The sequence below is a fragment of the Zalophus californianus genome, chromosome 12, assembly GCF_009762305.2.
Source record: "Zalophus californianus isolate mZalCal1 chromosome 12, mZalCal1.pri.v2, whole genome shotgun sequence".
NCBI classification, from domain to species: Eukaryota; Metazoa; Chordata; class Mammalia; order Carnivora; family Otariidae; genus Zalophus; species Zalophus californianus.
Genome location: NC_045606.1, coordinates 20521495 through 20536375, shown reverse-complemented (window position 1 = coordinate 20536375; position 14881 = coordinate 20521495). Strand labels below are relative to the sequence as shown.

The window sequence follows — 14881 nt, the reverse complement described above, 5'->3', positions numbered from 1 at the left end:
TTATATTTCTTTTGTAATACAAGTCCCACGGTATTGTAATACTGGTGTTTGTATCATCTTTCCCGTTACCCTAGCTCCCAGCATGGCTTCTAGCACATAGTAGGTACTCACCAAATATTTGCTAAACTTTGAAATTTCATTGTTAGAACTTAACAAAGGACGATGTATTCTAAGGGGATTCTCTTTTGTTTTCTTATGAGCAATATGAGAGCTGAAATTAAAGTAACTGTTCTGTTTTATTAAAATATTTCCAGTTATTCACAGGTATTTTTAGATTTTTTAAAAGGTAATAGCTATTAATAAAATAGCATGTTGAGATAACTATTTTAATATGAAATTTAAAAATGACTACATCTAAGGATTTCATACAATTTAATTATTAATTAGAGATAATAGTTGTAATGATTTTTATTTAAATGCTCATAGCTGATTTTAGTGTCATCTATATTAATTTATTAGTGTAGATAGGCAGATAATTCTTAGTTGAACATAGGCAGAAAACTAGGCCTCTTGGAGTTCTAGCTAAGCTACAAAGGGTATTGTAAACATGCATTCTTGCGTTGAGGATTATAGGAATCCTATATTGTTACTATCAGCTAAAACACTGAATGTAAATAATACACTTTATTGGCACAAATGCAAATTCTAAGATTGGGAATGGTAGGGAAATAAAGACCTGACAATGAATTTGTAATTTTTAAAAATTAAATTGCTTATGAAGGGTACTTAATTACGGTATTGAAGGAGTTTAAACACATCTTTAGTAGCAATTAGAAGGACCATAAAATTTCTCAAAGAAATTTTTTCTTTTTTTTTTTTAATATTTTATTATTTCCGAGAAAGAGAGAGAGAGAGAAGCAGAGAGAGAGAGAAGCAGACGGAGAGGGAGAAGCAGACTGCCTGCTGAGCAGAGAGCCTAATGCTGGGCTCAATCCCAAGACCCTGAGATCATGACTTGAGCTGAAGGCAGATGCTTATCTGACTGATCCACCCAGGTGCCCCATCAAAGAAATTTTCTAACATTGCTGTTGTCATTCACAAAATAATTTGCTATAAATAAAAATGTCTAGTTATTACTGACAATTATTCTTTCTTTGATAATTTAGAGAAAGAAGTAAGTGTTGTTAATAAATTCAGGGAACACTGAAGCTCATTTTCCTGATTTTTGGCTCCTTAAATCCCAAATCTGTTGCAAGCTCAAGAGTTTTCAATTAGAGCATCATCCAGATGGAAGACCCCTGCACACTGTGCAAGCCCTCTCTCCCAGGATGAAAATTCACTTAAGTCCTTTTTTAATGTGTACGTACATATGCCTTGTGCTGACACTACCTTGCATAATTAAATGGTCTCGACTGATTTGTGATGGGGAAAATGTTGGAAATAATTAGTATTTTCTGATTTGTATAAAGTTGCAAGTTTGCATCAGGGTTGTGCATTTAGAGTGTCTAATTCTGTATCTTGATTTGCCAATAAGGGAGACTCAACTCTTTTGGGGGAACCTCAGAGGATGCAGAAATGAATAACCAGTAGCCAAATACTCACCCCGCTGAAGTGGAGAGCCATTCCCGAAGCCACAGCGCCACACACGGTACTTAGTTTCCCTCCGTTCACAGTCAACCAGTTCTGGTTGGATGGAGCTCTATTGAAGTTGTCTTTGAGTTGGGTTGGAAGGGAGATCTCAGGCTCTTCACAGTATAGGCCACCCCACTGCTCGTCACAGCTGGGTACGGAGAAAAGAAAGGAAAAGTCAACATGAAAAAAACCTCCACAATTGTGTTCTCAGGTTAGTGAAGACAGCTGCTATTCCTAGTCCAGGATGATGAAAGCTTACTTAGCTTCACAGAGCTTTCCAGAATTCATCTGCTTTTCTTTTTCTTTTTTTTTTTCAAAGATTTTATTTATTTATTTGACAGAGAGAGACACAGCAAGAGAGGGAACAGCAGGCTCCCCATGGAGCAGGGAGCCTGATGCAGGGCTTGATCCCAGAACCCTGGGATCATGACCTGAGCTGAAGGCAGACGCTTAACAACTGAGCCACCCAGGTGCCCCATTCATCTGCTTTTCTTAAGTGTGCTTTAGGTTAGAAATAATCTGTGAATTAGCTGCCTCTAGGCATTCCTAAAGTAGTGACTTGGTCTTACAGGGAAAGAAGCAACTTAAAAGAATTTACTAGAGCCCTGTCTCTACGTGACATAGCTCTAGAAAGCTGACAAGAAATTGTGGCTGCCAAACTGAACTGGTAGGTCCTAATAACTCAGGAAATTGGTCTTTTTAAAGAGGCTTTGGGTCAGTTAGGAATCCAAGATTCCATGTTCCAAACCGCAGTGGGTACTTTGGGTAGCATCTGCGATCTCTGACTGAAGGACCGACCTCCGTGTTCAATGCGGGAGGAAATATGAATGTAGGACTGGAGACTCTGGGGTCTCAGAGGTCATTCTGGATATGGGCTAGAATCATTAACCACAGGAAAGGCCTCCCAGGTGTGCGGAGATTAGCGGAGAAGGCAGTATGAATTCTCTATCAGCACCCTCATTCATACTATCCTACCAAATAGCAAAATATTTGAAAATAAAGCACAAAGACCTGTAGTACACAAGATACGTGCAGGCATGCACGCACGCGCATGCACACACACACACACACACACACACACACACACACACACACACACACTTTATTTAGATCCTTCCAAAGATGCTAACGCTCGCTAAGTAAAATACTAGCCCTCTCCATTGAGGGCAAATTGAGCAGGCATTTAAAAACTTTCTTATGCAAACCACACAGGAATACCAATTCAACCACAAGTAATGAATATCTATTACATATATTCAGGCCTAAGTGAGAAAAATACTTATGACATATTTTTTCCGGTCAGAATATGCTGAACTCCCAAACCTCTTCTATGTCCTTTTCTGGGCTCACGTGTGCCACAGGAACACAGAAGGAAATAAAATACAGTTGATGATAATTCACTTTTCTCTTGACAAGATAGCTATTGTTCAGTTCTTAATCTCTAAGCAAGAAGGAAGATACAATATCCATAAGCTCTACAGTTAGCTCAGCAACAGATTTCAAGAAAACCATACGACCGATGGCAGCTTTGAAGTGATTACAAACCCAGTTTCAGAAAAATCTCCCGGCTGGAATGAGAGTCAGGAACTGCCAATGGAAGGAAGAAAACACAATGTACTTACACACAGCTTCCTTGGATGCACCTTCCGTGGCCACCGCACATATCTATACAGCCGTCCCCGATATAGACATTGTCTATGGCCCATGTCTGCTGCTTGTCAAAAGGAGCTGGTTGATGCCAACGGAAACGAGTGGCTTGGGACCTTTGAAGAACAAGAGAATTATAATGAAGATTGTGGTGGGAAAGGAAATGTGTATATTTGAACAAGTGCATGGATGGCTATAACAAAAATGTGGGTACATCCCTAACTTGTGTTCTCAGAAAAGCGTTCATTATTTTAATTACCTATGCAAAACTTTGACTAATAACACCAGGCCAAACTGAACTGCAATAGCTTGAGAATATATTTTGGGCTGATTATCTTTCCCAGCCTTGTAAAAACAGACTAAAACAGAAACTCACACTAATCCTCACCAGTAGCCTCAGGGGAACAGCGAGCCCTGAATTTCCTGGGGGCACCACTGTGGAGTGACACCACGGCTGTTGTTAAGTTATATTTGCAAATTAGGGAAAGATGCCTGTCCTTGAGCCGCCCAACCCCTCCGCATTTGACTTGGAAAGCTCGATTCCAACTCCTTAGTGCTTCTGAAGACTAGACACTTTTGTACAGTGGGCATACTGGTCCACCTCAGACAGCATTCGTGAGGAATTCTCACAATGAAAGTCTTAAGAAGACAGTAAGAGTGTAAATCAGAGGGATCAATGAAACCCTAGATAATTGGATGGAGAAAAGAGAGAGGGTAATAAGGCCACCAGACTTATTTTATATTAATTCAAATGCAATGTAAATAAAATCAAAACAGAGATTCTCCCATTCCAGAAGCAGAAATATATTTGTTTGTTTGCACAGTTTTAGGAAGTGTCTTGTTCAGAAACACAAACTTACGTTTTCAGAGACACTAGATGGCAGTAAATCCAAACACTTCTCAAGGCTCAAGTGATGGTGAACATTTAGAAACCCACAGAGGAAATAATTAGAAAAAGCAAGTTTTGTTTTATGGATTCACTTTCTTTAAGATTTTATTTTTTAAGTTATCTCCACACCCAACATGGGGCTCAAACTCATGACCCCAAGATCAAGAGTCTCATGCTCCACTGACTGAGCCAGCCAGGCGTCCCTGTTTTATGGATTCAGATACTGATATCGTTAGGAGACAGTTAATCACTTGACTGAGAGATACTTGTTTTGAGGAGGACAAAGACCAAACAACAGCAAGGGGTATATGTTTTCTAATTGAAAACATATGCATTAAGTTTAGAAACTAGAAAAGAACAGACCAGAACTAAAAATCTCCGTTCTGAAAATGCATAGTTCAGTTTGATATTTGCTTACTGAGCATCTATGCACTGATTTTTCCATAATATTTCTTGCTCCTCAGCTCCCAGCAGACTACCTAACATCCTCCTATCACTTCCTGTGGCATTTAACCTCAACCCTAAACTCTTCCTGGGCCCCACCCTCCAGCCCTGCATCCTGGCTACTCAGTCTGGAGCACCGCTCCTTCTCCCAGTTCCCAGGGCTCACAACATTCTTTCCCATCTTCTGCCTACGTTTTCTTCATCTCTCTGCCTGGTTATCCCTTATGTGTCCCTCAGGTCTTGGAGGAAGTCTTAAGTCCTCAGAGAAATTTTCTTTTGGGGCCCTTTAAAAATCACATTTATTCCAGAGCAAACTGTTCTTTTCCATTTATAGTATTTATCACGTTTGTAGTTATATATTTATTTGCATATGCATTTCTTAAATGTCTGCCTCCCCCTCAGAAGACTAAGTTACAAAGAACAGCGTTAATCCCCTTTTTTCAACATTATACTCTCACTGCACAGTGCCTAGCACTTAGTAGGTGCTCAATAGGTGCAGGCAGTTAAGGGGCACCTGGATGGCTCAGTCAGTTGGGCATCTGACTCTTGGTTTTGGTTCAGGTCATGATCTTGGGGTCATGAAATCCAGTTCCATGTCAGTCTCTGTGCTCAGTGCAGAGTCCATTTGAAATTCCTTCCCCTTCCATCTTCCTCCCCCGCCCCCCGCCCCCGCTCCTACCCCTGCTTGCCTACACTCTCTCTCTCAAATAATTAAAATCTTAAAAAAAAAAAAAAAAGGTGCAGGGAGTTGGTATCCAGGGGCCACCATTCTCACAGTAAGCAGTTAGAAGATGCTCCCCTGGGGTTGTGCAAGTCAGTGGCTGTGCTGTTCAGTTAATTCCTTTTTTTTTTTTTAAAGATTTATTTATTTATTTTAGAGAGAGAGTACGCAGGCCTGAGCAGGATGAAGGGTGGGGGGAAGGGGAGGGACAGAGGGGAAGGGAGAGGGAGAAGCAGACTCTGCTTGCTGAGCATGGAGACCACCCAGGGCTCGATCTCATGACCCTGAGATCATGACCTGAGTCAAAATCAAGAGTCAGATGCTTAACCAACTGAGCCACCCAGGCGCCCCTGTTCAGTTAGTTCTTAATGATGAAATTTATTAATAATTATGCCTGTTTGCATGCAACAACATTTTATAAATAACACAGTGGAATAACGTACCTCCAGAGCACATGGTTACTTGGATTCTAATAACAAGTCAACACTTACATTCTTATTCTTTCTTTCAGACTATAAACTTCTGAAGGGCAGGAAACATCTCTATTCCTTCAGGCAATATTGTTTTGTATCTCCAGTGCTTATAAAGGGTAGGCAAGTAACCTTAATGTTTTATGATGCTCCATCAAAGCCTTTATCACTTTTTATTGAGGGCTTATTTATGTATAGTTTCCTCTGCTGGATGATTCTCCTTGTTTATCATTTTATTGTTGGTGACACCTATAGATGGGACTTCATAAACATTTACTGAAAGAATAGTAAGTCGACAGCAATAAAGTTGGCAGGAAGAATCAAATAAGAGAGGTCTTTAGGGCGGGTGGGCAGGGACCGGGGGTCAGCGATCTGATGGCTGTCAAAGGGGGAGAAGAACTCCCAGCAGTTGAGAGGTGGCATGAGCTGCCTAGCAGGTGGTGGCTTTCTGAATGCTGGTTGTGTTGAATCACAGTCTGGGCAGCCACTTACCAAAGAGATTGTAGAGAAGATTTAAGAGCCAGACGCATTGTTGGGGTTGATAGCTTTTATGGGGACTTCCAACCATGACATGTTCAGTCTGTACAACTCTGTGGCATTCCACAGAAAAGGAAACAGTGGGAGACCATGTATAGAATTACTAAAACCAGAGTCGGCCACTAAGAGTACAGATATTTAGGGGGCGCTAATCTGTACTCTGGTACTAGTCAGTCCTGTGTCCTGAACAATTTAACATAAATAACGAGGGGGTTAACTTAGAGGACTTCTAGGGCCCTGTCTCAAATGTGATTTTATATTCTTGGGAATAACTGCACTTCATAATTAAGTACCCATAAAACAGGGGAAAATATACTATCCAATATTATTTTATAGGAAGAGGAGACACTTTCACTAAGGGGATGAATTGGAATATAAGTTGAAAAATGAAGGTCTGGAAGTTGAATTTCTAGGACTTCTTATTCCCAGCCCTGTCACAACTTCAGTATATAAAGAGACCAAATAATTTATGTTTATGTGCTGACACCTCCCCATCTGTAGAACCTACGAAAAATGCTACTTCCCACCTCACAAGGGTGTTGTGAAAATTAATTAGCTTGTGTTTACCAAGACCCGTGAGTGTCTTGGTGAAGTCCCTTGGCAGGTGTCATCATTTATCTTGAAACTTCCTTATAATGACAGCCACCACCAGCTGCTGCTTCTTGGAGTTGGGGGGAAAATGGCCCCAGAGCATATTTCTCCTTTTCCGTATCCTTGAAATGTCTCCCTTTGCTTCTTTTCTGAATTTATATCATTTCCTCTTCATCAACTGCACATAGTAAGTGCTCCATAAGTGTTGTTTAATAATTGAACATCCATTGCTATGAAGTTAAAAAATGTTACCTTCAAAGTATGGCTTCCATCTCTGTTCTCCCAGGGAACCTTTCCCCACACTGCCTCCACACCTTTTAATAGGTTTCTATACACATTTCTGAGTCTTTGTATTACTCTTTATTCCAGGAGTACTCTGTCTACCTATGAAGAAGTCCTCATTGTCATCATCACCATGAGAAAAAGCCCTTCGATAGGAACCACACAAAATTTTTAAAAAACCTTTTCACTCTCTCTTAATGCTTCCTTTGCTCTCAGAAATACATAAAATATTTAGGACTAGTAAATATAGCCAACTCTCTTAACTCCCAACGAAGAAGCTGAAGTTCAGTGCCCTAAGTCACAGTGCCGTAAGTCACTCTCACGCAACTGAGAGAAGGCAATAATCTCTTGGTTCGTTACTACAATGTATTCTCCATGAGGAGACCCTTCAAAACTACCTCAACCTGTACAAAATCATCCTATTCCTCCCATGACCCCTAAATATGAGCAGTTGTTCAACTATGGAAGGCTGTATGTATTGTTGCTATGTGTACACCCGAGTCTATCTATTCTGACATTGGCAAGTTAATGTCATAGCTGAAGCCCTTGGCCCTCTGTCTTTAATTAGAGGCTCTGCAATGCCCCATTTCAAAATGTGTCCTATATTTCCCTTGGCAGCTAAGGTCCTGCCTTTATACTGGAAAACAATTTCCTCTACTAGCCTATTTTTCTGTGTTAGACAAAAGTAGAGGATATTCCAAGGGAGATATATAAATGGCTGATAAGTGCATGTTCAATATCATTAGTCATTAGAGAAATGCAAATCAAAACCAAAATGAGATATAACTTCCTACCCACTAGGTGGCTGTAATAAAAAAGGCAGCTATAACAAGTGTTGGCAAGGATGTGGAGCCTTCATACACTGCTGGTGGGTGTGCAGACTGGTGTGAATGCTGTGGAGAACAGGTTGTTCGTTTCCCAAAATGTTGAACACAGAGTTACCATATGACCCAGCAATCCCACTGGTAGGTGTACACCTGGGAGGAAGCACAGATCAGCTCACCTGAACAGAGTGGACCCATGGGTCACAGCCCATGACCTACAGATAAGAGCGAGAGGAAAAGTAGGCTCTAGAGAGGAGGCCTGAAATTTGGTACCAGGAGTGTGAATGAATTCCTTATGGCGAGGGGCTCTTATTAAAGGGATGGGCCATCTGCCAGGGTATCCCTCCTCTGGGGGAGATCCTCATGAAGAAGACACTGAACTATGAACAAAAGAAGGAGGTTGAATTTTGGGGTGGAAATGAGAGGATGACTCTTAGAAACTTCTCTGTACAACTGACTCATTTCATAGGTGTAAGGACTGCCACTCAAGGAGGGGGCCTCTATAACTTCTTAGTTTAGAACTGGCTCTAGAACTATCTCCTGCTGGAGCTGACGTGTTACTGAGAACTCTGGCTGTCTTGAATGGCAGGTAAAGGCTGGAAGACCATTGATTTGGCAGCTAGCTGGGGGTTCTTAATTTAGGCATCCCAGACCTTTTGGTAGAAAATTCCCTTGATGATTATAAATAACACTAGGGATTTGTAGGACACTAAATGACTGTAACATTTTGGGATGTTTAGATAACATTAAACTGTTCATGAAAGAATATTTATGGTCATCTAATTTTCTTTTCTTCTAAATTTCTTACAAAACACTGGGGTCTGAATACTGAGAGGAGAAAGTGTTTGGATCACAGGTTATGACTCCAAACAAATGTGATAAAGGTAAGGTATCCTTATAAGGTGACCTAGATCCTTCATGATACCTCTCTGGAACTAGGGTGGAAAGCATATTACAGGGTTAGCAATAGAAGAATTTAAACAAGCCACCCCACATGGCCTGTCTTCCTTCCTTGATAGAGAACAAATGGAGAGCTTTGGTATAATCCTGCTTCAGCCACCGACTGTGTGTCTATGGGGAAAATCATATAACTTCTCTGTGTCTTTGTCCTCATCTGGAAAGGTTAACAGGGAGACCTCAAGGTTAAAGAGAACTTAAGAGAGATTTCAACCAATTATATTGATTTGTAACCTAATTCGAAAAAAATGATAAAATGTTTTATGAGACAAACAGGGAGATTTGAATACTGAATACTAAGTAAATATTGAATAATAAAATATTGAATAAGAAATTGTCATTAATTTTTAGGTGGAATAATGGTATCATAATTATGTTTTTTAAAGTCCTCTTTTAGAGATACATGCTAAAATATTTACAGTTGAAATGATGTGTCTGGGAATTGCTTCAGAATATGGGGTCCAGAGTGAGTGGTGCTATTGAAGAAACAAGGTTGGTCATAAATCAATAATAGTTGAAGCTGGGTGATGATTATATTGAAATATAGTTTGCTATTTTCTTAAATTTTGTATGTTTGGATTTTAAATAGATAAATGTGAGCCAAAAATAATCTGTGGTCCCTTCAAACTCAGAGCAAAATTTTGATTTGATTATAAAGAAAAGAAAATGGTTATCCTTGTTTTGGTAAAATAAGGAATTACTATTTTTGCTGATAATTATAATTAGTAATGATTATAAAAAACTACAGTGTTCTGGGCAGGCCTACCGAGAGCATCAAATACATTGGACTATCCCTCAAATAAAAGAATTTCCTATAATTTTTAAAATGCCTTCTCAATGGAGAATGATTTATATTTAATTGTTAAAGCAATCTTAAGAATCCATACGTAGCAATATGTACAAAGTACAGCCAAATCTCAAATTCTCTAATAAAACTTTGGCAACAAGGTTGACAATGGAGAAAGCTTAGATGGAATGCAGAATTTCTGTAAGTAGTTTTATTCTCCATTGTAGTGGAAATGGAAATAGGTTTTATTTGTCTTAACATAATGTGAAAATATTAATATATTCAGTATGTGAAAATCCATAGTACCATGGTTTACACCAAACAAAATTACTTTATGTTCTGTTGTCCTAAAAGAACAACACAAATTTGGTAAAGTAATAGCAATGATTTTCAAAGTATCGAAATGATGCCTGAGAAAATGGACATGGAAGAGAAGTCCAAGGCTTCCTTGACTTGACTGAAAATTTTTAATAAGATGTTCAGTAATATGAACGCTTGCAAAAAGTCTTTTAAAGGATACTGGAAAATTGGAAGTAACAATGGAGATAAATAGTACTGAGGCAAGTTTTAAGAATCTCTCCTTTAAAAAATGAACTTGTAATTCCTTTGAATATTTCTCCATGACAAACCCAATAAATACTATATATAGTTATTTGGTTTTCTTAGCATAAGATCTTTGCTTTGCTTTTCTAGTTGGGATTATCATGGAAGAATATCCTCCCTCCCTAAATCTGTTTACCTGAAAAAAGGTAAACCCAACCCCATTCTATTCTCCCAATCCTTCCACAATCTTTTTGCCCCTTCTTGCGCTTATCACTTCTGTAAACTTCTGCAAATGTTAAGTAGTGTGCATGCTGTGGCTAAAACCACCTGGCTTCCAAAGTGTTGTAGTTAATCTTTAAAGACAGTGGTATCAGCCATGTCATTAGGGTTGGTAGGAGGGAATGGATCATCTTCAAACTGTGACTTAAAATAGCCAAGTCACACCTGAGCCTTCCATTGGCAGGACCCCCCCCCCCCCGCCTGCCCCCCCCCCCACTCCCGCAACCTTTCTCAGTGGATTTGAGTTACCTGCCCTTCTGTTGACTCACTCTGGTTCTCAGGTGACATTTCAGAACCCATGCTACTTGAGCCACCTGTTATTTTTAGGTCTGGGATTAGTGACTAGGAAGAGGCAGATTCAGATTAGGGGCTATGAAATGGATTTTGGCATCTTTGTATTTTTTTTCAGCGTCTCTCAAGATCTCCCGCCTTCTCCCTTCCTATTTCTTCTAGGACCATATCTCTTAGGCAAGCAATAAAAATGTAGGAATAATACAGTGGTTAAGCCCACGGGCTCTGGGGCCAGACAAGCTGTATTTATTTCCAGTATCTTACTTAAACTGTTCTTTTGAAGGTCACTGACTATCTCCTTATGGAAATTTATTGTGAAACTTTTTTCTTCATTAGTCTCAGCAGCATATGTCAGGGATGGTGACTTCTTCCTGCTTGATACTCCATTCTCACTTGCTTTTGGTACTCTTCTGATTCTTCTTCAACCTCCTTAATTGTATCCTCACGATTTCTTTAATGACCATTTCCACTTATCCTGCTATTAAATTTAAGGACCCTTTCTTTTCTTTTTAAATGCTCTCCCGCGGAGAGCTGACAGTTTCGTGGCACTGCCTATCACCTCTATGCCCCCGCCTCCAAAGCTGATCATCTTTCCCTGGGCTCCGACCTTCACATCTCTGTCAAATGGATGCCTTCATTTGTATTTCCAGTCGTCACATTGAATTCAGCGTCATTTGGTTCAGTTTGTCACACTGTCCTTCCTGGAGTGAACTGAAGCTTTCTCCCCATTCTCTTGGGCTTCAAACTTCAGAGTCATCTCTTGATGTGCGCAGTGGAGAAGAAGCTAGTGAGTTTTATCAGTTCTTCCTTTGAAATGTCCCTAATATCCGTCTCATCCCCTTGTTAGTTGTAGCCCAGACCCTTGTGACTTCACGCCTTTGCCAATTTCTCTTACTTGAGCCTCTCTGTTCTCCCAATTGTTTTTCTTAAAAGAACATTCCCCGTTCAAAACCCACCACAGTTCATCTTTCCAACAAGTCTAAATTCCTCTGCCTTGCTTCAGTGCTTGTGATAAGTTAAGCCAACTCCACGAACACTTTCCATAGCTTCCAGATATGAGCCTTGTGCCTTCATCAGCAACTCTTGGGCTCTTGCCAGGCTCATGTGTCCTGTTCACATCGTTTCCCTAATTTAGAATGTTCTTCTCCTTACCCACCTACTTCCTAGCCATCCTTTGAGGTCAGGGCCCATCTTTTCCATGAAACCCCCTCTAACTCTGGCATTCAACGCTGTCTCCCATCTCTCAATACCTATGGCATTCCTAGCCCATTCCTCACTGAAGCTCTCAATTACATGCAGCCCATTTTATTTTTAAGTTGTTTATTCTTCCCCAGTCAGATGGTAATCTCCTCCAGGGCAGGAACTTAAGACAATGTCCGACCATTTCCATGCGCTTGCTCTTGTTATGGGAGCTTAGGAAGACTTCTTAGTCTGACTGAAGATGAAGTCTGATAATCACGAGTGTGATCATGTTGTTAACACATAAATGTGAAGATGACCTACATTTTATAAATGTTCACAATGTCCCAAGCTCTTCCATGCACATTTATTTGATTTTTTACATGACAAAAAGTCTCTTCATTTTTCACATGAGGACCCTGCAGCTTTGGGACATGGGATGACTTGCTTAAAAGCTCACAGGGCTGAAAAGCTAGAACTCTCCACTAAACCACAATGCTTTCCATTCATTTTTGAATTTCCAGTAAGATCTAACTGAACCAGTGTATATGGGAGTAATAGAGACTATGATTCTACCCACCTCAGCTTATTTAGGTTCTAACGTAGAAATGTCCGGAGCAGAGTGTGATGTGTCTTGTGTTCAGTCTCAGTGCTCCCTGCCCAGTGAAATGCATGAGCATCCATTCAGTTCTTCAACTCAGAAACTAGAGTTGTCTTCAACATTGCCCCTTCCCTCGCCTTCCCATGTCCATTTCACCATGAAACTCCATTTTATTGCTTCCATTTCTCTTGACTTTCTCTACTTCCCTTCATGTCTCCAGCACCTTAGTCCAAGCTACCAACACTCACTGCCTCTTCAAGAGTCTCCTTCCAGCTGCTCTTATCCTCCCCTATTTGTTTTCCAATTAGAATAAGCTTTTCTGGTGCAAATCTGAGCGTGCCCCCCATTCCCAAACACTTTAGCAGATTTTTAAGCACCTATATGACATATCCCCCAATCATTTAAAACATTTTTTTTTAAAGATTTTATTTGAGAGAGAGAGAGAGAGAGCACAGAGGGAAAGGAAGAGAGCAGAGAGAGAGGGAGAAGCAGACTCCCCAGTGAAGAGAGAAAGCAGAGGGTACAGAGAACGCAATGATGTGGGGCTCAATCCCAGGACCCTGAGATCATGACCTGAGCCGAAGGCAGACACTTAACCGACTGAGCCACACAGGCATCCTGGGCATATCCCCAAATCTTCAGTATGACCTACGATACTTTTCATGGTCCGACTCCATCTCACTCCACTTTCTCTCTAGGTCAGATCCATTCATTCAGTATCTCAGATACGCTTGTTACCTCCTATCATAGGCTGTTTCCTTTGTCTGGAACACTGCTCCCCCTCCTCCTCCCCCAGTTAACTGCTATCCATCCTTTATCTCTTACTTCAATGATGTTTTCCTCCAAAAAGTGTCCCTTGATTTTGTTGATCAAGGCAAATCTCCCTAGGACATATGATCTCTCAGCATCATGCAACTGTCCACCATCAGTTGAATTTTTTATTTACTTTTGCGATTACTGGTGATTTCTGGTTAATCTCTCTCTCTCTCCCACTGCACTCAAAGTTTGCTGAGGCAGGGATAAGTTCAGCCCCTCACACAGACCTGGCATATAATTAAATGTTTCAAAAGTATTTGTTTAATGGATGACTACATGAAGGAATACTCTATACTGATGACTACCGGTCATTTTAGTCTGGGTAATGGTTTGATGTCAGTTTGTGGATAACCAACTTCAGTTGACTCTTACTACCACTGTGCCAACAATACTGGAAACTTGTGGCTCTGTGATAAGTGAATGAGTGGACAAATCTACCATCGGCACATTGTCACAGTCACTCCTCACCCCTACTTAGCACATGGCTTTAAGTCCTCAGCATCATGTTTGTTTATGATGAAGAGCTACAAACGGAAATTCTCAATTCTGTCCTAGTGGACAATGTAAGCATAGATGTCTCAATACTTTGCAGATGTTGAGGCTGTAAGTTCAGCTCAAAACAAAGAAATGCCATATTGAAAAAGTGACCGGAAACTAAGAGCAGATATAGATACGCTAACTTGTGTTTGAGACAAAGTGCTCTGAGCCTGGCACATTGTTCTAATGATCTCTGGCATATGGCAGAGCACAGTAAGAGGTGGGTCTGGCTTGGAGTCCATTCATGTGCATTTCTTTCTGAATTATCCAGAGGGCCTTACTATAAGGCACCGTCACCTTTAAGACCACGGTATAACATGGGCTTTGAGGGTAGTACAATAAACAAACTGTATATTTTCAATATGATAACAAGAAGAAATGGCTGCTCATCAGATTTTTCAAATGTCATTCGAAAGGGTCAAAATTCTTATGGGTATGTGCAAAAGACAATTAAAAGATAGATTAAAAGATGGAGAATAATTACCTCTCTTGAGTAGAAGACTCAAGGGTATAATGACTTGCTGGAATAAATCTTAGAATGTCACTTATTTGCAAAATGCTACCAAGTAGCTGGGTAATAATTCACAGAATTCATAAAGCATTAGAAGACTACTGCCTTAATGGAGTTTTTTTTCCTATTTCACTTATTAAGATCGCCTTAATAATTCATGCATGGCAATACCTTTAATGAGCAACACAATCTCACGTATCTCATTTAAACTTGGCAACTCTACTGACAGTTAATATAGTCTTGTACCGCTGAGCCAGCAATTGTAGAGAAGCCCTAGGCTGTTAGCAACTGAAACCAGCCCATTTATGATAAACCCAAGAAAAGTTATGTCCTAGATGAATAGTTGAATTTTATGATCATTTGCTAGGAAGATTTATTCATTCTTCATTCATGAGGAGGTAAG

At 40.2% G+C, this 14881-nt stretch overlaps 1 protein-coding gene across 2 annotated transcripts in view; it reads right to left on the bottom strand.

The window, feature by feature from the left end:
* RELN (reelin) overlaps positions 1-14881 on the bottom strand; it is a 492672-nt gene that overhangs the window by 41287 nt on the left and 436504 nt on the right. For both annotated transcript variants that reach the window (XM_027573967.2, XM_027573968.2), the window contains exons 47-48: positions 3195-3335; positions 1543-1720 (exon numbers count right to left, since the gene is read on the bottom strand). In XM_027573967.2, the coding sequence (XP_027429768.2) occupies positions 1543-1720; positions 3195-3335 (319 nt within the window). The remainder of the gene's footprint in view (positions 1-1542; positions 1721-3194; positions 3336-14881) is intronic.